Source organism: Entelurus aequoreus, linkage group LG25, assembly GCF_033978785.1.
Source record: "Entelurus aequoreus isolate RoL-2023_Sb linkage group LG25, RoL_Eaeq_v1.1, whole genome shotgun sequence".
In the NCBI taxonomy this organism is placed as follows: domain Eukaryota; kingdom Metazoa; phylum Chordata; class Actinopteri; order Syngnathiformes; family Syngnathidae; genus Entelurus; species Entelurus aequoreus.
In genome coordinates this window covers 14,165,244-14,189,833 of record NC_084755.1, presented here as the reverse complement: position 1 = coordinate 14,189,833, position 24,590 = coordinate 14,165,244, and the positions used below count along the sequence as shown (strand labels likewise).

At 39.6% G+C, this 24,590-nt stretch overlaps 1 protein-coding gene and 1 long non-coding RNA gene across 2 annotated transcripts in view; one reads left to right on the top strand and one right to left on the bottom strand.

Annotated features, from left to right (window-relative positions):
- The window catches only part of LOC133642927 (uncharacterized), a 40,529-nt gene extending 28,012 nt beyond the window's left edge, over positions 1 to 12,517 (bottom strand). The window contains exons 1-3 of the long non-coding RNA XR_009824627.1: positions 12,431 to 12,517; positions 8,040 to 8,244; positions 4,354 to 4,423 (exon numbers count right to left, since the gene is read on the bottom strand). This is a non-coding gene — a long non-coding RNA (uncharacterized LOC133642927). The remainder of the gene's footprint in view (positions 1 to 4,353; positions 4,424 to 8,039; positions 8,245 to 12,430) is intronic.
- Positions 12,518 to 14,943: 2,426 nt separating this feature from the next.
- Positions 14,944 to 24,590, top strand: part of LOC133642985 (medium-chain acyl-CoA ligase ACSF2, mitochondrial-like) — a 20,856-nt gene continuing 11,209 nt past the window's right edge. The window contains exons 1-4 of the mRNA XM_062037407.1: positions 14,944 to 14,993; positions 18,346 to 18,541; positions 18,619 to 18,747; positions 21,410 to 21,463. Of these exons, the coding sequence (XP_061893391.1) occupies positions 14,944 to 14,993; positions 18,346 to 18,541; positions 18,619 to 18,747; positions 21,410 to 21,463 (429 nt within the window). The remainder of the gene's footprint in view (positions 14,994 to 18,345; positions 18,542 to 18,618; positions 18,748 to 21,409; positions 21,464 to 24,590) is intronic.

Sequence of the window (24,590 nt, the reverse complement as noted above, 5' to 3'; positions counted from 1 at the left end):
TTTTCTTCTGCTGTTGCTTTTTGTTTTCGCTCAATATGTTCCCTCTTAAAAAGAGCTAAACGATGCAGTAGCAGATGGTGTTTTTATTATGGTTGTTGTCCACTAAGATTCCTTTCTTCTCTTTTTGGCTATAGTTAAGGTCCCAAAGTCCTGTTATTTCTTTCTCACTTTTCTCTCTCAAACTGTCCCCTCTCAAACCATGTACCATCCAGTGCCATTCCAAATATATTATGTCCAGGAACTGATTGTTCTTCGCTATACCAGGGCTACAGTTTGTACTAAAGGGTCAACGGAACATTTTCAGAAAGTTAAGGACTTCTCCCTCCACTGTTATTCCCTTTTTCAAGAACATGTCATTGTTAAAGATGGCCTATAATGATTGTAATCTACATTTACCACACTTCTTTTTGGTCTACATCAGTGTTTCTTAACCCTTAGAGGGCCGCCAAAAATACCTGTTTCTCAGCTGTTGTCCGTATGGGTCGCAGCAGTACTCAGTTGTAATACACTTTTCCACCACTTGTGGCAGTAACGACAAAATGAAACAGAAGTACTCTCGAGCTAAAGTCATAGAGAAGTTTATTTGACCAAAAATTTATTTTAGCACTGTGAAATTGAACGTTTATATTTTTCATCAGTTTTACAGGGCACTTCTTTTGCAGGATGTTTAATTCATACTTATTTTAATGATCAGCATGACCTTGATCAGTGGTGGGCCATCAGGGCCAGCAAGGCCTTCTCTGCTGGCCTAACATAACCAGAAATCATGATCATAATTTAAGATACAATTATTTTTTAATTTACTTTCCCTAAATATCTAAAAGTATTCATATTCTCTTCATGTCATATTATGCTCCTTCCAGTGCTGTTGTTTTTAGTTTTAGTTTGTATCCAATCAGAACTCAGCTAGCTTATGTTGCCATGCTGTACCAAATCTGCCCGAGGCCTTCAGAATCAACAATGCGGGCGTCTGTGCGCTGTAAGCGAACGGGGACATACAGTTGATAGACAGTTGCGATAGCCAATCAGATCAGGAGTTGTTGTCAGTAAGGCCTTCTAGCTGGCCTAAGGTTGAACGTGACATTTACACGTCCTGTGATTGGATACTCATCGGGACCGTTAGCGGATGGATTTGAGAACACATAGACATGATAGACAGTCGCGATAGCCAATCAGATCACACGTTGTTGACAGTAGCCTCTCTATGTCTGATGTTAACGAGACTGTGATTGGATACTCACTTGTCATTCCAAAGTGACTATCCATTCACAAGTTGCAATTTAGCAGGAAGCGGGAAGTGTTGCGCAGTAGCCAGACCGGGATAGCAGAGAAGGAGAACAAAACATTGATTAGGTGGCAGATAAATTGTAGCGTCCCGGAAGAGTTGGTGCTGCAGGGAATTCTGGGAATTTGTTCTGTTGTGTTTATGTTGTGTTGCCCTTACAAATATTCTCCCAATATGTGTTTGTCTTTGTTTAGTGGCAAATGTTTATGACAGTGTTGGCGTTGTTCATACGGCCACCCTTAGTGTGACATGTATGGCTGTTGACTAAGGATGCCCTTCATCCACATGTGGTTCTTAAATGCCGGTGCGCTCTATCGTTTCAAAAATACGGTAGTAATGTTGCAACGGTACTAAAAATGTCCACATTAAAACATCCATTAATCTGTGATGTCACAAATTGCCCACTGTTAAAAATGACACAGAATTCAGAGACATCTAAAACTGTCCAAATGCATCCACCTTATGATTTGATATTGTTTAACACTGCATTGTGACATAAGGTCAGAAAAGAGGAAAACCATCTTAGGTCCCCTTTAAAATGTACCACACAAAAGGGTTGTAAATTATAAAGCCCTTTGATGGACCAAATGACCACCACAGTCCCCCCGTGGCCCAGATCCAGGTCAAACTCTCCTGTGCGACTTCAAACAGAGAGATGAAAGCCAGATAGACAGTTCCATGATGGAGGGTTGTTGATATTGAGGGTGACAAGCCAAAACGGAGTCAAAAATAAACCCCTTCATTTAGTCATAGTGTCAGTGAGGGATGGCAGTCAATAATGCAACACATGATATCATCTATGATGCCACACACACACACACACACACACACACACACACACACACACACACACACACACACACACACACACACACACACACACACACACACACATAAGAGGTGGATGTGTGTCATCTAGCACGTAACCACGGCAGATTTGTGGCTACTTGATGCTCTTCATCCCCCGCCACACTACCAACTCCAACCCCTCCTGTCACGCTGATTGGATTCTTCCAATCAGCCCATGCAAATTGGAATACGCCGACAGGCCATCAATCACATGCAGGGGGCGCAATCTGCTGAGCAGCTCTGCACGTGCCAGTTGACACATTGTTCCTTCCGCCAATGAGCCCGCAGACTAGTGCCATACATCTCCACTCTACAGGTGGAATTTGACACATTAGGAACGTTCCATTTTTCATCAAATCCGCTCCACTGTAAGGAATGTTGATCACAGATGGAACTACTTTGTTACTTTTCAGCGAGTGACGAGTGGCTTATTCAACATTAATATATGCTATGCACGACACATGATGCCTTTGTTGTATTATAATGTTATTACTTATACATCATATAATATTTACATATACATATGTTAACATATATATATATGAATTTACCCCGAAAGGGATAAGCGGTAGAAAATGGATGGATGGATGGATGGATGGATGGATGGATATATATATATATATATATATATATATATAAAAATTTGTTTTTGGAAACGATAGCATTCATTTGTTAAGGCTAAGGCGGGGGTCGCAACGCGCGGCTTTCGAGCCACAAGCGGCTCTTTAGCGCCGCCCTAGTGGCTCCGTGGAGCTTTTCCAAAAATGTATGAAAATGGAAAAACATGATGAAAAAAAAAAAACATTTTGTTTTAATATGGTTTCTTTAGGAGGACAAACATGACACAAACCTTCCTATTTGTAAGAAATCCCATTAAATGTACATTGAACATGCTTCACGATGAGAGTATTTGGCGTGCGCCATTTTGTCCTAGTTTCGGAAGTCCTTGAACGCACCGTAATTTGTTTACAAACCTCTATAATAATAATAATGTACAACTTTCCTTGACGCTGCCACAGAAAGACGTGTTTTATGCCACTCCTTTGTCTCTATTTGTCCATCAAACGTTTTATGCTGTGCGTGAATCCACAAAGGTGAGCTTTGTTCATGTTATTGTGCTAATCGGGCATATTTGGTCACTGCATGACTGCAAGCTAATCAATGCAAACATGCTATTTATGCTAGCTGTATGCACATATTGTATCATTATGCCTCGTATTTTTAGGTATATTTGAGGTCATTTTATTTGTAGTTTCCGTTTTCTTCGGCTTGAACACACACATCTTTACCTTTGGCCATTCTAAGCCAGTCATTTCCAGGAGTTATCACACCCACATAAACAGATAGGAGGCTATTATAGCTAATATAGACACTTACATCATGTGTTGCCTTCATTATAACACTTATATAAGGCTTTTAATTATTTGCGGCTGAAGACAATTTTTTTATTTTTTATTTTTGGTCCAATATGACTCTTTCAACATTTTGGGTTGCCGACCCCTGGGCTAAGGCAAACTAACGATAAAATGTTTGATAAATGTAGTGCATACATACGCATGATGTGGTATGCTTTGGATCTTGATCTGGTGCTGAATTTTGATACATTTTCATATTAAATATCTATATTTCATATATGAAAATATGAAACTTTGTTGTTTTTTTTTTAGTTTTACTGTTAAAAGAATATAACTCAATTATACAGAAAGGGGAAGTAGAACATGGATGAATGAAATATTAAAACTATGAGAGGATATGTTATTTGTATATTATCATATATAAATGTACTTACTTTATACAATAGTAATATGTTTGCATGTTCAAAATAAACTCAAACTCAATATGCAATCTTTTACTTTAGTTTTTGCTGCTGGAAGATATATGTAAACATGACTATAGGCCTAGTATATACATATATAAGTCTTGATATTAAATGTGTTTATATATATATTATCAAATATATACAGTACATTTGTAATTTGTTGAATCCCTGATAAATAAAATGCAACATGTTTATAGCTTTGTTACAGATTATGTGTATATGGTTTAGATCACAAGCTTCTGCTGATTTTTATTGTACAATATTATGTTTGTATGCAACATTCATTTAAAATTTTGCTTGCAGAAAAAAAAAAACCTCATTAAACCTTTTTTTTTATTTTGAAGAAAGAATAATTCTAAAGACTTATTGATCACAATTGTTCTTAAAATGTATGATTTACCTTCGATCACTGGGAAATGAATGCAATTCCGTACTGATTTTCCACAAGGAAGACTTCTCACCATGCAAACCTACAGGGCATAAAGAGATAGACCAGAGTTGTAATAAAAATGATGTTTGTCCATAATGCATCACCGTGACTTCATGGCCTACAGCTTTTCCTGCATCCATGCCTTGTATATTCCCTTTATTGTCATTGTTATGGTAGCTTTACGAGGATACTGTGCACATTCAGATGACTTCTACTAACATCACAAGCAGGAGTTCACCGAGTTCATTGCATGCAGCAGTATTAAAGGTGGACTCCAAAAAATAAATCTGTTCCCCTCTGCTCGATACAAAAGACTGTGATTAGTAAGTACGGCCAGCAGGCTCCATAAGTTGACTGTGGCCAGAAGGCTGGTGTGCTGCAGTGATTGGTGGTAGTATTGCAGTCCACTTACTTAATATTCTGATCAGTCTCCGATTTATTGAAACATGACATGATTCCATCATGCTGTCCAGTAACAGCACAGCAGAAAGTGGACTCATTGCATCCAACATGTCAGACTTACGACTGAAGCTACAGTGCCCTCTGTTGGGGGTCTGCAGAACTACACAGGTTTTAAAATAACGTCGATGGCTTCTCTAATTTGGGGTCAGGACCAGTGACGTGCAGTGAGGTTTGAGGTTGGGGAGACAATGACCCACTAGTCAGATTTACAAACATGACAGTATGATGCAATGGCACCGGCTCAAAATCACAAAAACACACAGTATGATGCTAGAATAAAACATTTCAGCACACAATTCACACAGCACTGCATAGCAGACACTAGACCAGGGGTCCCCAAACTTTTTGACTTCGGGGTCGCATTGGTCAGGCTGTATGTATATGTATATATGTATATATATATAAAAACAAAAAAATTAACCGCATTGGGTTAATTTGGCTGGGGGCCGGGCTGTATGTATGTATGTATATATATATATGTATATATATATATATATATAAATATATATATATATACATACATACATACAGCCCGGCCCCCAGTCAAATTAACCCAGTGCGGAATATATATATATACCTGTATATATATTATACATATATACCTGTATATATATACACAGTATATATATTATACATATATATATATATATATATATATATATATATATATATATATATATACACTGTATATATATATATATATTATACATACATATATATATATATATACTGTATATAAATATATATTATACATACATATATATATATACTGTATGTGTGTATATATATATGTGTATATATATATATACAGTATATATATATATATATATATGTGTATATATTTATCCAGTATATATATATATATAAATATATATATATAAATATATATGTATATACTGTATATATATATATATATACTGTATATGTGCATATACATGTATATATACAGTGGGGCAAAAAAGTATTTAGTCAGCCACCCATTGACAATCAATGGGTGGCTGACTAAATACTTTTTTGCCCCACTGTATATATGTGTATATATATATATATGAAGTCACGTTATCGATGGGAAAATGCATTTTTAGACAATATGATATGCCTGAGTCGCTAGGAGACACCGAGAGTAACAAGCGGTGGAAAATGGATTAGAAAGGACGGATTTTAAATTTTTTAAAAAAAGGAAAAAAACTTTTTTTTTTTAAACTATCTATTTTTTTAAACTTGGGACTTCCCGCGGGCCGGATTTTGGACGCTGGCGGGCCGCATCGGGCCCACAGGCCGCAGTTTGGGGACCACACTAACCTACTCAGTGGCCTAGTGGTTAGAGTGTCCGCTCTGAGATCGTTAGGTTGTGAGTTCAAACCCCGGCCGTGTCATACCAAAGACTATAAAAATGGGACCCATTACATTAAGGGTTGGAATTGGGGGTTAAATCACCAAAAATGATTCTCGGGCGCGGCCACCGCTGCTGCTCACTGCTCCCCTCACCTCCCAGTGGGTGAACAGGGGGATGGGTCAAATGCAGAGAACAAATTTCACCACACCTAGTGTGTGTGACAATCATTGGTACTTTAACTTTAACATGAACCAGACAGTATATCTTACCTTTACTTGTAAATTAAAGGCCTACTGAAACCCACTACTACCGACCACGCAGTCTGATAGCTTATATATCAATGATGAAATCTTAACATTGAAACACATGCCAATACGGCCGGGTTAACTTATAAAGTGCAATTTTAAAATTCCCGCCACACTTCCGGTTGAAAAACTCCTTTGGATATGATTTATGCGCGTGACGTCACAAAATCCACGGAAGTGGTTGGACCCCATCTGACCCGATATAAAAACCTCTTGTTTTCTTCGACAAAATTCCACAATATTCTGGACATCTGTGTTGGTGAATCTTTTGCAATTTGTTTAATGAACAATGGAGGCTGCAAAGAAGAACGTTGTAGGTGGGATCGATCGGTGTATTAGCGGCTAAGTACAATACTTACAGCAACACAACAAGGACTACTTACTACGCCTAGCCGATGCTTGCCGCCAAACCCACGGATGAAGTCCTTCGTCGCGCCGTCGATCGCTGGAACGCAGGTGAGCACGGCTGTTGATGGGAAGATGAGGGCTGGCTGCTGTAGGTGGAGCGCTAATGTTTTTATCATAGTTCTGTGAGGTCCGGTTGCTAAGTTGCTAAATTAGCCATAGCGTCATTAGCAACAGCATTGTTAATTAAGCCTTACCAGGCTGAGAATTTTTAACCGTGTAGTTACATGTACATGGTTTAATAGTATTGTTGATCTTCTGTCTATCCTGCCAGTCAGGGGTTTATTTCTTTTGTTTCTATCTTCATTTGAGAACGATGCTATCACGTTAGCTCAGTAGCTAAGTGTGTCACCGATGTATTGTCGTGGAGATAAAAGTCACTTTAAATGTCCATTTCGCGTGCTCGACTCTCATTTTCAAGAGGATATAGTATCCGAGGTGGTTTAAAATACAAATCCGTGATCCACAATAGAAAAAGGAGAGAGTGTGGAATCCAATGAGCCAGCATGTACCTAAGTTACGGTCAGAGCGAGAAAAGATACGTCCATCACTGCCTCTCTAGTCCTTCACTGTAACGTTCCTCATCTACGAATCTTTCATCCTCGCTCAAATTAATGGGGTAATCGTCGCTTTGTCGCTCTGAATCTCTCTCGCTCCATTGTAAACAAAGGAAAATTGTGAGGAATATTACCTCCTGTGGCGTCACGCTACTTACGGTACAGGCAAGGCTTTTTTTATCAGCGAGCAAAAGTTGCGAACTTTATCGTCGATTTTCTCTACTAAATCCTTTCAGAAAAAATATGGCAATATCGCGAAATGATCAAGTATGACACATAGAATGGATCTGCTATTCCCGTTTAAATAAAAAAATTCATTTCAGTAGGCCTTTAAGTCCATTTGCCTTTCCTTCTGGACAACCATGACTTTGTTGTAGAAGTCCTCCTTTTTCTCTTATTATTTGAGTTTTAAAAAGTCTCTCTTTCTCAATTGAGATAATTGCCACAAAATGCAGGCTCCCAAAAAGCAAGTGGTGTTATCAGCTCTTTTAATATCTCACCATTTTCCTGGACATTGGCATTGCAGATATTTAGTCTCATTTAGAGCCAGATCAATACGTGATATTCCAAACGTTTTTAAAGAAATCTGACCTTGAATGTGAGCAGATGTGCTTTCATGTTTTTCGAGGCTTCTTGGCAGGTTTTTCGGATCCATCCCATCCATTTTTTACGGCTTGTCCCTCTCGGGGTGCTGGAGCCTATCTCAGCTGCATGCGGGTGGGAGGCAGGGTACACCCTGGACAAGTTGCAACCTCAGTATATCCCATTTGGGTCCAAACACGGTCCCTCGTTGAGACTAAAAGGCAGGGAGAGCAATAAAGACGTTATTTTTGTAGCACAGCCACAAATCCATTCTTTGAGTATACCAATCCTTTTGAAATGAACACGTTATTTTCTGTCCTCGGACCACGCACGTTTGAATAAAATCTGGCAGCTTAGGCGTTGCTTTCCCAGTATTCATGACTTATTGCTTTGATTGAAAGTCAAATCTTGAAAAATTCCTTATTTTAGAAATCAAATCCTCCATTTTTAGGGTGAAAAAGCGTCACAGTTTGCGGGAAGCGCAGCAGTTGTCGCTTAGGTTTCTTCTTCTACTTCTTTAAGGGTTAACCGCTGTTGGCAGTTCATGAACTTTTTTGATATATCGCCCCCTACCTTGAGGCACAGGTACTTGCGGCCTCATGGCCTGCCTTTTTCCCCGCGGCAACAAGCACACACTCAATACACATTAGCTGTGTCCCAATTCAGGGTCTGCATCCTTCGGAGGACCCGGCCTACGCAGCCTCAGAAGGCTGGAACTTCAGAGGCACCCGTTGTTTAAATGGGACAGTCTAGATCTGGGTTGAACAAAGCATCTTGGGATATGGGAGGCCACGAAGGATACAGGGTAAAAGGAGGGCACATTCGTCGGCTGCATTTGGAGGAGCCTTCGAATTTGAATGAATTTGGACAGCCTTTGCGGCACGGTGGAACAGGGGTTAGTGCGTCTGCCTCACAATACGAAGGTCCTGGGTTCCATCCTGTGCTCGGGATCTTTCTGTGTGGAGTTTGCATGTTCTCCCCGTGACTGCGTGGGTTCCCTCCGGGTACTCCGGCTTCCTCCCACCTCCAAAGACATGCACCTGGGGATAGGTTGATTGGCAACACTAAATTGGCCCTATCAATCAATCAATCAATGTTTATTTATATACAGTAGCCCTAAATCACAAGTGTCTCAAAGGGCTGCACAAGCCACAACGACATCCTTGGTTCAGAGCCCACATAAGGGCAAGGAAAAACTCACAACCCAGTGGGATGTCAATGTGAATGACTATGAGAAACCTTGGAGAGGACTGCAGATGTGGGTGACCCCCCCAAACCCCCTCTAGGGGAGACCGGATGCAATGGACGTCGAGTGGGTCTAGCATAATATTGTGAAAGTCCAGTCCATAGTGGATCTAACATAATAGTGAGAGTCCAGTCCATAGTGGGGCCATCAGGAGACCATCCCGAGCGGAGACGGGTCAGCAGCGCAGCGATGTCCCCAACCGATGCACAGGCGAGCGGTCCACCCCGGGTCCCAATTCTGGACAGCCAGAATTTTAGGGTGAAATGTCCTTGTTTTTGAAGGAAAAGCACTGTACGCGAGCTTTTGCCCTTCTGCTCCACGGGAGGTTTCTGTCCTCCCTGAGCTCGCCTTAGGACACCTGCGTTACACGGGGAACCTTACCTGGCCCGGACACGGAAAGGATTGACAGATTGATGGCTCTTTCTCGTTTACCACCAGACCTTTGTCCCCCCCTCCACAAGGGAGAGGGGGGCAGAGGAGAAAAGAAAAGAAACGGCAGATCAACTGGTCTAAAAAGGGGGTCTATTTAAAGGCTAGAGTATACAAATGAGTTTTAAGATGGGACTTAAATGCTTCTACTGCCCTAGTGTGAGAATGTTGTCGGTCTATCTGTGTTGGCCATGCGATGAGGTGGCGACTTGTCCATGGTGTACCCCGCCCTCCTCCCGAATGCAGCTGCGACCCCAAACGGGACAAGCGGTAGAAAATGGATGGATGGATGGACAGCCTTTGCGCAGCGTTGTGACGTAAGCGGCCTTCAAATTCGCCCTTGAATTGGGACACAGCTTTTGTGTGTAGCCATGGAGGTGTAATTGCCCTGAGAAGGGAGATGTTTGAGTTATACAGATACAAGGACACAACTTCATTCTGCTCACGTCTGTAAAGACTGCCACAAATCAAACACCAAACATGTACAAGTACACAATATTGGAACAAACATAAAATGCACTTCAGTATTATCATAGGAATATACATTCAAATAATCGAGTAGGTTTTCCTGTTCTTTGCACTAATATATTTTACCTTAGTGTAACAGTATTTGAAGATGTCTCAACAAGTAAATACAAAGGTTCACCCAATACAGTAAGCTAGACTGACCATACGTCCTCTTTTCCCCGGACATGTCCTCTTTTGCGGGGCTGTCCGGGCGGGGTTTCTTAAATGCCTCAAATGTCCGGCATTTTGAGTCAGGGTTGCGTGTATTTTCAATGTCCAGGGTTAAGAAGGGGTTGAAAACAAAACAAATTGCGAAGGTGTGCGCACGCAGCAGCATTCGTGAGGGAGGGGCAGAGACAGAGAGAGCGAGCGAGTGGATTGATTGACATACTTGCCAACCCACCCGATTTTTAGATCCATGAAGGAAAGAAGGAAGTGAATGAATATTTATAACTGAATAAATTTACATATGTAATAGGGCTGTGAATCTTTGGGTGTCCCACGATTTGATTCAATATCGATTCTTGGGGTCACGATTCGATTCAAAATCGATTTTTTTTTTTCAATTCAACACGATTCTCGATTCATTCAATACATAGGATTTCAGCAGGATCTACCCCAGTCTGCTGACATGCAAGCAGAGTAGTAGATTTTTGTAAAAAGCTTTTATAATTGTAAAGGACAATGTTTTATCAACTGATTGCCATCCATCCATCCATCCATTTTCTACTGGTTATTCCCTTCGGGGTCGCGGGGGGCGCTGGAGCCTATCTCAGCTACAATCGGGCGGTAGGCGGGGTACACCCTGGACAAGTCGCCACCTCATCGCAGGGCCAACACAGATAGACAGACAACATTCACACTCACATTCACCAATAATGTAAATTTGTTTTAACTATTAAATGAACCAAAAATATGACTTATTTTATCTTTGTGAAAATATTGGACAGTGTGTTGTCAAGCTTATGAGATGCGATGCAAGTGTAAGCCACTGTGACACTATTTTTCTTTTTTTTTTTATAAATGTCTAATGATAATGTCAATGAGGGATTTTTAATCACTGCTATGTTGAATATGTAACTAATATTGATACTGTTGTTGATAATATTCATTTTTGTTTCACTACTTTTGGTTTGTTCTGTGTCGTGTTTGTGTCTCCTCTCAATTGCTCTGTTTATTGCAGTTCTGAGTGTTGCTGGGTCGGGTTTGGTTTTGGAATTGGATTGCATTGTTATGGTATTGCTGTATATTGTTTTGTTGGATTGATTAATTTAAAAAAAAAAAGAGAATCGATTCTGAATCGCACAACGTGAGAATCGCGATTCAAATTCGAATCGATTTTTCCCCACACACTCCTAATATGTATACAAATGTGTCTTCTTTTTTTATTATTTCTTTTAATGAATTAAGTAACGTTTATGACAACCTTTTTCCAAAACACAATATAGAATGTGAGACATAACAGGACAATGCATACGTTTATCACAAAAAGTGGGACCCCAAAAATTTACTGTGGGAACCCATTTTGAAAATTCCTAGCGCCAACACTGCTGTCAACAGAGGAGAAAAAATGCTTTATTTAAATAAATATATTATTTATAAATAAATATATTATTTATAAAGCAAGTTCACCTGTTTGTCATTTCACCTGTCCAGTGTCAAGGTGCACTGGGATAGGCTCCAGTAGATTTATGCTGCTTTAACATCTGCTGACTGAAGCCTTGCTTTTGAAGAATCCTCCATCAAGTCTTTTATTGGGCGCCAAACAATCATCCATGCCACACCCACTTCAAGTCCACTTCAGGTCTGCATCTGCCAAATTGTCACCTAGTCCAGGCCTTGGCCCGCATATATGTGTCCTCTTTTTGGGATTTCAGAATATGGTCATCCTACGTAAACCTATATTGTTTTAGTAACAAAAGTCACTTATCATTCCTTAATATTAAACAAACTACACTGAAATTAGTCCCAGAAACTGTCGTAAATACACATTTCAGCAGAAATATACACAGATTAATAATTAACTACGCACAGTACCTTTCTATATATTTAACAATGTTGATGCAGTTAGTGCAATTAGCTTTAGCATTAGCTTGCTCATGTATAGAGCCTTGTCGACTGAAAAGACACATATGATAAAAATATATTCTTTCAAACATGTTTGAACACTATAAAGATACATTCGGGGGTAAAACTATTTACATAAAGACACTTGTACCTGAGAAGGGAGATGTTTGAGTTATACAGGTACGAGGACACAACTTGGTTCTGCTCACGTCTGTAATGACTGCCAGGAGGAAGCCAGGTGTCCCCTGGTACAGCTCCCAGCACAATGCGCCCCCTGCTGGAGCCGTGCAGTACTACAATGGCTCTTATTAATGCTCGCATTACAATAACGTTGGCTCCATATAATACAAATAACGGTGCTTTACTGTTGCCATTAATAATCAGTGTTGGGGTAGTTACTGAAAACCAGTAACTAGTTACAGTTACTTCATTTCAAAAGTAACTCAGTTACTAACTCACCTTTTAGCCTTCATTTCAGTACCGTTATTGCACTGGAGAATAATACAATCTGTTGATCAACTTGACATGCATTTGCATCACTGAACTCTGCTAAGCAATGTGGTCGACATACAACACACAAAGACAAAGATGTTTCAAAGGGCCAATTTGTTTCAGGCCTGAACACATTTACAAAACTATTTTAAATAGCTGCAACATAACATACATAAGTAACAAACAGCATAATAACAACATAGCTGTAAACCAAGGAAGGTACACATTACATACGCAAAGCCTAACCAGGCGTTTTTTTCTCTCAAGGAATTCTGAAATAACATCATGTCTGAAGCCCAGAACACTCTACACATTTCCCCAGTTTTAGTTTAGAGATAAGGAAAGATTGGCCTGGCCCACTAGCATCCCTCTTTATGTTTGTGAACTTTATAGTCTATACATTTAGAGTGATGTGATAATCAAACACTCCAGAAGTCTAGAATGAAAGAGTATATAAGAGAATTGACAGAGTGTGTGTACCTTCAGTGCGCAGTGCCTCGTTAAAATCCAGCCGGCGTTGCTTAGGAGGTGAAGTGTGTCTCTCTTTACTAGCTTCGTCGAAGCATGTTGCTTTTGTAGCTGTTTCAGCAGATTTGAATTGCTAGGGTAGGATCCTTGATCCAAGACACAACTTACATTTAACTAAAATGTTCTTTTCTTTGTGGTCGACAAAAGAAAAGTAGTGAGAATATCTCCATGTTAAGAAACTCTGCTTCGGGCTTCGCCATGTCTTGTTAGTAAACACAGACACGCCCCCTCCCACACACACACATACACATACACACAGACAGCGTGCGCCGCGCCTCTTCCTTGTCGCCTCTTCCGCAGCGCTCCAATAAAACACACTCAGATGTTCTCATTTTCTAGCCAATAGTACATAAAAAATAACATAAAAAAACGCTGTAACGCATCATGTAGTAACGGTAACCGAGTTACTGAATATAAAAAATAACACAATTACTATTTACCGCCGAAAGTAACGGCGTTACACTAACGCATTAGTCCCAACACTGTTAATAATAAACATTTTTAAGTTGCGAATATAAAATGACATAGTAATACAACTCAAGAGCTTACTCGGCTACTTACAATCACTGTATTCTACTAGTAACTAAATTTACATCCTATCACAGAGGCACTACCTGCATCTGCCTCACTTCTCGTCTGCCTTGTTATTTTCATCAGTAAACACGGAATTTCCGCGATTTTGACCATGAAAATGATCAAAATATACAGGAACCACACCAAAATCACACAGAAAGCATAGACCAAAAGAGAAATCTATCCATTTCCTACCGCTTGTCCCTTTCGGGGTCGCGGGGGTGCTGGAGCCTATCCCAGCTGCATTCGGGCGGTAGGCGGGTAGGATAGGATAGGTCTTTATTGTTATTGCAACAAGTACGACGAAACTAGCTAACATTACTGCGGTCCTGGTTGATATAAGAGGTAACGTTATTTTAGCCTAAAGGCTACGAGTGAGCAGATATGGAAATTAACCGGCAACAGTTAACGTTAGTTAGTTACTCACCGCCACTATCACTGGAATTATAAATAAATGATAAATGGCTTATACTTGTATAGCGCTTTTCTACCTTCAAGGTACTCAAAGCGCTTTTGACAGTATTTCCACATTCACCCATTCACACACACATTCACACACTGATGGCGGGAGCTGCCATGCAAGGCGCTAACCAGCAGCCATCAGGAGCAAGGGTGAAGTGTCTTGCCCAAGGACTAGGATGGTAGAAGGTGGGGATTGAACCCCAGTAACCAGCAACCCTCTGATTGCTGGCACGGCCACTCTACCAACTTCGCCTTTGGCGCTGCAGGTTGAAGCAGAGGAAGAGGGGCGAGCTTCATCATCTCTGTCGCTGCTTCTCCACAACACCTTTCTCTATGTACGGCCTGATCATGTTTCATCATGTTTGTTGTAATTCTCGGTTCTCCCGGTTGAACCCGGTTTGAACATCATCCCTACTGGTGAGTGAGTTAAACATTACATGCTGTGAATGTTCAACCAGTAATCAAGATAGGTTGCTGTGTTCTCACCTGGGGGGGCGACGACGTGGGGATCCACTGGATTGTTTGACTCTTTGGAAAAATGTCAGGGCTCGTTTCTTTTTCAAGGCTGCGGCTATGTGCTCAAAGCATAAGTTGTGCGGGTGGACTCAAATGCAGCACGAGGTGGGGGACATGCAGGACTACCAGCTGGCTTCAGAGGTGTCGGTAAGTTTTCCAACTTCACCTAAAGGGGATTTGTTTTGCAAGGAGCTCCCAAATCCATACAATCCTGTATATACAGTATAGTTTTGAACGCTGAACACAATTTGCAGACATGTGCCATTCAGTTTTTTTTATTTTCAACCTGTGTTGAATGAATATTGGTGACGATTTAAAAACGTTTAGTCTTTCCTGCACCTTAATTTAGCATAAAATGGGACAGTTACTAAAAAAAAAAGTAACGCTGTTTGTTCCTCGTGACTAACAATACTGTATTGGAAACTATTTTGAAAACAATCATCTGAACACAAACTGTAATAAACAGGGGCGCCAAAAAGGGGGGGGGTAAAGGAGACGGATTCTAGGGGCCCATGATGGAGGGAGGCCCAGAGAGGCCCCTAATGATGATGAAATTATAATGTTGCCGCTGTGTTGGGGGCCCTGTAAAGATGCTTTTCATGGGGCCCAAAATCCCTAGCGGCGCCCCTGGTAATAAAATACGAAGACTGTTGGGCTTTTATTTTTAAATTCTATATACGTCCACCAAATGGTGCTACTTGTTCCCATTTAAAGCATGAAGAAAAATGGCGCATTTTACTGTTTTCTGCCTTGCTACTAAAATGACAAACGTGTTGCTTTTGATTTCATACATTTTTTTTAAACACAATGTGATACAAGTTATGCAAACATACAGGCCTTTAAAGGGTTAAAATCCCTCAAATATGACTATTTTGTAAATGTGACTTGTAAAAGTTTATAAAAATATATTAATGTACAATATTTTTACAGAAGTTCTCAGGAAGCTGACATTTTTCGTCCGAAATACCTTGAGTGTGAGTTTTAAATCTGACAAAGAAAAACAATGTTATTTCCAATAATTGATCCACCTCCGGTATAAAGTTAAAGTTAAAGTACCAATGATAGTCACACACACACACTAGGCGTGGCAAAATGATTCCCTGCATTTGACCCATTACCCTTGATCACCCCCTGGGAGGTGAGGGGAGCAGTGAGCAGCAGCGGTGGCCACGCCCGGGAATCGTTTTTGGTGATTTAACCCCTCCAAGTCCAACCCTTGAGGCTGAGTGCCAAGCAGGGAGGTAATGGGTCCCATTTTTATAGTCTTTGGTATGACTCGGCCGGGGTTTGAACTCACAACCTACCGATCTCAGGGCGGACACTCTAACCACAAGGCTACTGAGTACAATAACAATAATGGTAATCAAATACTCCTTGCAAGAGTTTTAAAAATAAATGTATTCAATATTACAATACAATAATTATATGATACATTATTTGATTAAATAATAGAGATTATAATGAATCTGTTAAAAATAAAAATAAGGACTTTTAAGTCAAATTTGATGCATATTTCAGGCTGAAGAAGTGGAACATTAATATGGTGCTTTTAAAACAGTTTTGGGAAGCGGACATTTTTTGTAATTAGGGATAAAAGTGTAAGTGAAATTGTCAGAATGCATGCATTTACAGTAACAATATATACAAACCCCGTTTCCATATGAGTTGGGAAATTGTGTTAGATGTAAATATAAACGGAATACAATGATTTGCAAATCCTTTTCAACCCATATTCAATTGAATGCACTACAAAAACAAGATATTTGATGTTCAAACTCATAAACTTTTTTTTTTTGTTGCATATAATAATTAACTTAGAATTTCATGGCTGCAACACGTGCCAAAGTAGTTAAGAAAGGGCATGTTCACCACTGTGTTACATGGCCTTTCCTTTTAACAACACTCAGTAAACGTTTGGGAACTGAGGAGACACATTTTTTAAGCTTCTCAGGTGGAATTCTTTCCCATTCTTGCTTGATGTACAGCTTAAGTTGTTCAACAGTCCGGGATCTCCGTTGTGGTATTTTAGGCTTCATAATGCTCCACACATTTTCAATGGGAGACAGGTCTGGACTACAGGCAGGCCCGTCTAGTACCCGCACTCTTTTACTATGAAGCCACATTGATGTAACACGTGGCTTGGCATTGTCTTGCTGAAATAAGCAGGGGCGTCCATGGTAACGTTGCTTGGATGGCAACATATGTTGCTCCAAAACCTGTATGTATCTTTCAGCATTAATGGTGCCTTTACAGATGTGTAAATTACCCATGTCTTGGGCACTAATACACCCCCATACCGTCACAGATGCTGGCTTTTCAACTTTGCGCCTATAACAATCCGGATGGTTCTTTTCCTCTTTGAGGAGGACACGACGTCCACAGTTTCCAAAAACAATTTGAAATGTGGACTCGTCAGACCACAGAACACTTTTCCACTTTGTATCAGTCCATCTTAGATGAGCTCAGGCCCAGCGTAGCCGACGGCGTTTCTGGGTGTTGTTGATAAACATTTTTTGCCTTTCATAGGAGAGTTTTAACTTGCACTTACAGATGTAGCGACCAACTGTAGTTACTGACAGTGGGTTTCTGAAGTGTTCCTGTGCCCATGTGGTGATATCCTTTACACACTGATGTCGCTTGTTGATGCAGTACAGCCTGAGGGATCGAAGGTCACGGGCTTAGCTGCTTATGTACAGTGATTTCTCTAGATTCTCTGAACCCTTTGATGATATTACGGACCGTAGATGGTGAAATCCCTAAATTTCTTGCAATAGCTGGTTGAGAAATGTTTTTCTTAAACTGTTGAACAATTTGCTCACGCATTTGTTGACAAAGTGGTGACCCTCGTCCCATCCTTGTTTGTGAATGACTGAGCATTTCATGGAATCTACTTTTATACCCAATCATGGCACCCACCTGTTCCCAATTTGCCTGTTCACCTGTGGGATGTTCCAAATAAGTGTTTGATGAGCATTCCTCAACTTTATCAGTATTTATTGCCACCTTTCCCAACTTCTTTGTCACGTGTTGCTGGCATCAAATTCTAAAGTTAATGATTATTTGCAAAAAAAAATTTTTTTTATCAGTTTGAACATCAAATTTGTTGTCTTTGTAGCATATTAAACTGAATATGGGTTGAAAATGATTTGCAAATCATTGTATTCCGTTTATATTTACATCTAACACAATTTCCCAACTCATATGGAAACGGGGTTTGTAGCAATGTTTCTATTGAAGGTTGCATTATGAATGTGATTGTCCTTGTCATGACATGTTTTCACTTTTTACCCAACAGTAGTTTCACTTGGGTGCACAACTGTGTTCATATCTTAGGCCACACTCTCCCTTGTTACACAAACACATCATCTGGTCTTCTAATGTCTAATTAGCGCTCCAGTTTTACAGAGCTTAAAGTTGCAGAAATATGCCGAAGAAACCTTATTGTGGACACGGTGCAGGTTCTATTTAATACAGAGCACTTTTACCCAACGCCAGGCGGCTCCATGTGGACAGTCCTCCATGTCGACCCTCTCTGACGGGCAGCTACGTCCACGGCACCTCCACCATCTCCCTGCTCTGCCAGACGATTGGACAGACCCTGGAGGCTGCCGCCCATCGCTGGCCAGAACGCGAGGCCGCGGTCTTCAGTCAGGACGGCATCAGGAAAACGTTTGCACAGTTCCAGCAGGATGTAGGACAACGTGGAATGCGAATAATTCATGACGTCAGGACGCCAATGTGGGGACTTATGGTGATGTGTTTGTGCAGGTTGACACGGTGGCTGCAGGTCTTCTGGCTCTGGGCCTGCAGAGAGGAGACCGTCTCGGTATTTGGGGACCTAATACGTATGAATGGCTCCTCTTCCAGTTTGCTACAGCCAAGGCGGGAATCATACAGGTCAGCTGACTTTACAGTATTACAGGGGGCAGGTGAATGGACTTTGCCGGATTTTATAGTGTGTTGTTAAATTGTCACCAGTGGGACTTTTGGACCCCACAAGACACTCAGTGTAAAGACGGGCTCTTTACTTGGGTTTAGGCCATGAAAGCTACAGGACAAGACATGAAATACAATGCTTTAGACTAGGGCTGCAACTAACGATTAATTTTATAATCGATTAATCTGTCGATTATTACTTTGATTAATCGATTAATAATCGGATAAAAGAGACAAACTACATTTCTAACCTATCCAGTATTTTTGGTTCTTGGGCAGCAAATATTTCAGTCTTGTGCATACTTGTGCAGCTAATTAAATGTTCCTGCTGCTGCGGATGGCTCGCTCAAAGTCTTTTGCATGTCTGGGCGAATGCAGGTCTCGCAACCTCTCATACTAAACCAAAACCTCGCGAGAATACCGGTGTAACAAAAGGAAATAAATTGCCCTTTTTATAGGAAACAAAATGTGTCTTATTTACAAAAAATGTAACATGAATTCACAACCATAATAATTTTCAACAAAAAATATTAACCCTTAAAACAAAAATATTAAGTGTAAGTTTCAACGACACTTACGCTCAGTATGTTAAGTGATGTTATGTGATTTCCCAAAATCTAATCACATTTTATTTATCCCATCTCTGAAATGTTTTGAAAGTTAACTTTTTGAGTTGCTATATGTTGTATACGTTTTAGTTTGAAAGTACTGTTACTACAGCCTGCTACAAACGACGAATATTCACCTGGATCTATATATTGAAGCTACACTACATTGCCAAAACTATTTGGCCACCCGCCTATACTCACATATGAACTTGAAGTGCCATCCCAAGGAATTGTCCAAAAATGTTTTGGTATCCTGGAGCATTCAAAGTTCCTTTCACTGGAAGGGGAGCTTTGTCTACATCATGCTCTTAAACCAGTGGTTCTTAACCTTGTTGGAGGTACCGAACCCCACCAGTTTCATATGCGCATTCACCGAACCCTTCTTGAGTGAAAAATAAAATGTTTTTTTTTTCAAATTCAAGAAAAAGTCATGTTTTTTTACTAGTGCATAAAATGAACCATGCATGAACATCACCTTGTTCAAAGAACAAAACCAACAACAAATTACACACCTTACACACATTACCATGAATTGATTAACGTGGACAGATGAAAAACTTATTCGGGTGTTATCATTTAGTGGTCAATTGTACGGAATATGTACTGTACTGTGTAAACTGTACTGTTTCATAAAATGTATTCTCTTCCTTTGCAATCTACTAGTAAAAGTTTCAATCGATCAATCAAACAACCTGCAAATCAGATGTAAAATTAGAGGGAACATTGTTTGGGGGTATCCATAATACGCCGATAGGGAGAAGTTTTTATTTACACGATAAGTCGGATGTGTCTTTACCTCCGTGGCGGAGGCTCCGCCGAACCCCTGAGGCCGACTCGATCGAACCCAGGTTAAGAACCACTGTCTTCAACTGAAGAAATAACTGATAAAAACTATAAACTTAACTGTTTATAATGCGATGTAATTATAATATATAATAATCTTACAAGTAATCATTTAAAAGGATATTAACTTTTATTTCATTACTGTAGAATTGTTTACCATTGTACTGTAATTGGAAGGTACATAACTTTGTTATCCTAAATAAATAAACAAACCAAAAAAATAAACGGACTCTCATTTCTGTGAGCAAAAATGTAACTTAAATATTTAACATCTTAAAAAGCATTTTTCCCGGCCTGGTTGTTTTTTTGTTGCTATCACATGATCATGGTTCCGTCTGTGTTGATGGGCTGATATTGCCCATTCAATTTGAAGTGAAAATATTGCCCCAATGGGACATTTAAATACAGTTTTATGAGTATTTATTTTTAAAGAAAACTTCCCTAATAAGTGTGCTAAGTTGAATTCATTATACATCCATTTGTATTTAAATATTTTTCAATGATAGAAATTGTATTTATTAATTTGCAGCTTCTGCAATTTCTATGCCCTCTAACAGGGCAAAGCAACCGCAGTTCAAACAGGCCGTGTTTATCTGTCATCGAAAGCTGGCAAACGTCACAATTCTTCGACAGAACAAGGTGTGAAAGTAAACAAAGGCAAAAATAGCAGAAAACAGTCTATGGCGAAAAAGTTTTAAAATTGTTTAGGATATTTGAGGACTTACGTCAATGTCATGCCACTCTGCCTGCTCACCCACATTTTTCTTGGTACAGACGTAGCAAGAAGTGACCCGCAAACGACCATAGCCTAAATTCATGCCCTCTTCTTTGAACTCCTACAAGAAATTGAAATTGTCATAAATCTTCCAGGACTAACACCAACATGTTGACCTCTGTTACACACGTTTTGGCACTTTACCGTCGCATTCCTTTCACATACTGTACATAGAAGTTGCATAATATTTTTGTAATGTGAACAACTACATAAAAAGATCCCTTTTTTTTTTAAGTCCATATTGGCCACATACTTTTGCCTACAGTGTGAACGTGTACAGTACATAGTTTGTTTGATGTCATTTTCTTACCTAACCTAACTGAGTGCTTGTATTTGTACACAGGTCACGATCATGTAATACAGCACTCTACTACCTTTAACCTTCTGACTCTCGCAGGTGTCGTTGAACCCGGCCTATCAGCTGAAAGAAGTGGAGTTCACGCTTAAAAAGGTTAGTTTTCCAAAAAAGATAAGGATCCTTTATATACTATACCAGGGGTCACCAACCTTTTTGAAACCAAGGGCTACTTCTTGGGTACTGATTAATGTGTTTGATACACACTTAAATAAATTGACAGAAATAGCCAATTTGCTCAATTTACCTTTAACTCTGTTATTATTAATAATTAATCATATTTACACTTAATTGAACAGTTAAAAGAGGAGAAAACACGAAAAAAATGACAATTAAATTTTGAAACATAGTTCATCTTCAATTTCGACTCTTTAAAATTCAAAATTCAACCGAAAAATAGAAGAGAAAAACTAGCTAATTAGAATCTTTTTGAAAAAATTTAAAAAAGAATTTATGGAACATCATTAGTAATTTTTCCTGATTAAGATTAATTTTACAATTTTGATGACATGTTTTAAATTGGTTAAAATTCAAATCTGCACTTTGTTAGAATATATAACAAATTGGACCAAGCTATATTTCTAACAAAGACAAATCATTATTTCTTCTAGATTTTCCAAAACAAAAATTTTAAAAGAAATTCAAAAGACTTTGAAATAAGATTGAAATCTGATTCTACAGATTTTCTGGATTCGCCAGAATAGTTTTTTTGAATTTTAATCATAATAAGTTTGAAGAAATATTTCACAAATATTCTTCGTCGAAAAAACAGAAGCTAAAATGAAAAATTAAATTAAAATGTATTTATTATTCTTTACAATAAAAAAAAAAAAATTCTTGAACATTGATTCAAATTGTCAGGAAAGAAGAGGAAGGAATTTAACAGGTAAAAAGGTATATGTGTTTAAAAATCCTAAAATCCTTTTTAAGGTTGTATTTTTTCTCTAAAATTGTCTTTCTGAAAGTTATAAAAAGCAAAGTAAAAAAAAAGAAGAATTTATTTAAACAAAAGAAGACCAAGTCTTTAAATATTTTCTTGGATTTTCAAATTCTATTTGAGTTTTGTCTCTCTTAGAACTAAAAATGTCGGGCAAAGCGAGACCAGCTCACTGGTAAATGCTTCTATTTGAGCTATTTTTAGAACAGGCCAGCGGGCGACTCATCTGGTCCTTACGGGCTACCAGGTGCCCGCGGGCACCGCGTTGGTGACCCCTGTACTATACAGACCTGTGAGCCATTGACTACAAATACTCCAATAGAATGGACATTATAAAATCAAAAGGTCATTGACCCTGATCAAACAAGTTTCATACGAGGCAGACAAAATCATTTAAAATAAGCGATGCTTGCTCAATGTTTTACATATGATAGGCCCAGCAAAGTTCTCTCAGCTAATTATTTATTTGGCAGCAGAAAAGTCACTGAATCGTGTACCTTTTTTTCACTTCTAGAGAAGTTCAACATTGATGCCTTGTTTTAAAAAAATGGATCCAGATGCTGTATACTTTCGACTGGGTGATCTCCTATTGTAAAACTATATTGCCAAAAGTATTTGGCCACCTGCCTTGACTCACATATGAACTTGAAGTGCCATCCCATTCCTAACCCATAGGTTTCAATATGATGTCGGTCCACCTTTTGCAGCTATTACAGCTTCAACTCTTCTGGGAAGGCTGTCCACAAGGTTGCAGAGTGTGTTTATAGTAATTTTCAACCATTCTTCCAAAAGCGCATTGGTGAGGTCACACACTGATGTTGGTGGAGAAGGCCCGGCTCTCGGTCTCCGTTCTAATTCATCCCAGAGATGTTCTATCGGACGCAGTGTTTTTCAACCACTGTGCCGCGGCACACTAGTGTACCGTGAGATATTGTCTGGTGTGCCATATGAAATGATGCAATATTACCTAATTGTTCTGAAAAATATTTTTTTGTAAACCAATAATTATAATCCGCAAATAATGTGCCGTTGTTGAGTGTCGGTGCTGTCTAGAGATCAGCAGAGTAACCATGTAATACTCCTTTATATCAGTAGGTGGCAGCAGGTAGATAATTGCTTTGTGAGCCTACTTTGAGACAAGATAATTATTGATGCATTGATGGTTATGGTTTGAAGTAGAGATGTTTGATAATGGCTTTTTTGCCGATATCCGATATTCCGATATTGTCCAACTCTTAATTACCGATTCCGATATCAACCGATATACAGTGGTGGAATTAACACATTATTATGCCTAATTTTGTTGTGATGCCCCGCTGGATGCATTAAACAATGTAACTTTACCATGAATTGATTAACGTGGACCCCGACTTAAACAAGTTGAAAAACTTATTCAGGTGTTACCATTTAGTGGTCAATTGTACGGAATATGTGCTGTACTGTGCAATCTACTAATACAGGAATCAATCAATCAAAAACAAGGTTTACCAAAATAAGAGAACAACTTCAACTCGTTATGGAAAAAAGTGCCAACATGGCACAAAGTGCATTATTTTTTTTAACATGCCTCAAAACAACAGCCTGGAATTTGGGACATGCTCTCCCTGAGATAATCCTGATACCCACTACAACTATGGGAAATACTATACTTTGACTTTCACAAAGTGCATTATTTTTTTATTTTTTTTAAACATGCCTCAAAACAACAGCTACAAAAACAATGAAGGCACACAGCTTCAGTCCAGAGTATACTACAGCATACTTGCCAACCTTGAGACCTCCGAATTCAGGAGATGAGGGGGGCGGGGGGGGGGGGGGGGGGGGGGGGTATATTGTAGCGTCCCAGAAGAGTTAGTGCTGCAAGGGGTTCTGGGTATTTGTTCTGTTGTGTTTATGTTGTGTTACGGTGCGGATGTTCTCCCGAAATGTGTTTGTCATTCTTGTTCGGTGTGGGTTCACAGTGTGGCGCATATTTGTAACAGTGTTAAAGTTGTTTATACGGCTACCCTCAGTGTGACCTGTATGGCTGTTGACCAAGTATTCGTTGCATTCACTTATGTGTGTGTAAAAGCCGCATATATTATGTGACTGGGCCGGCACGCTGTTTGTATGGAGGAAAATCGGACGTGATGACAGGTTGTAGAGGACGCTAAAGGCAGTGCCTTTAAGGCACGCCCCCAATAATGCTGTCCGGGTGGAAATCGGGAGAAATTCGGGAGAATGGTTGCCCCGGGAGATTTTCGGGAGCGGCACTGAAATTCGGGAGCCTCCCGGGAAAATCGGGAT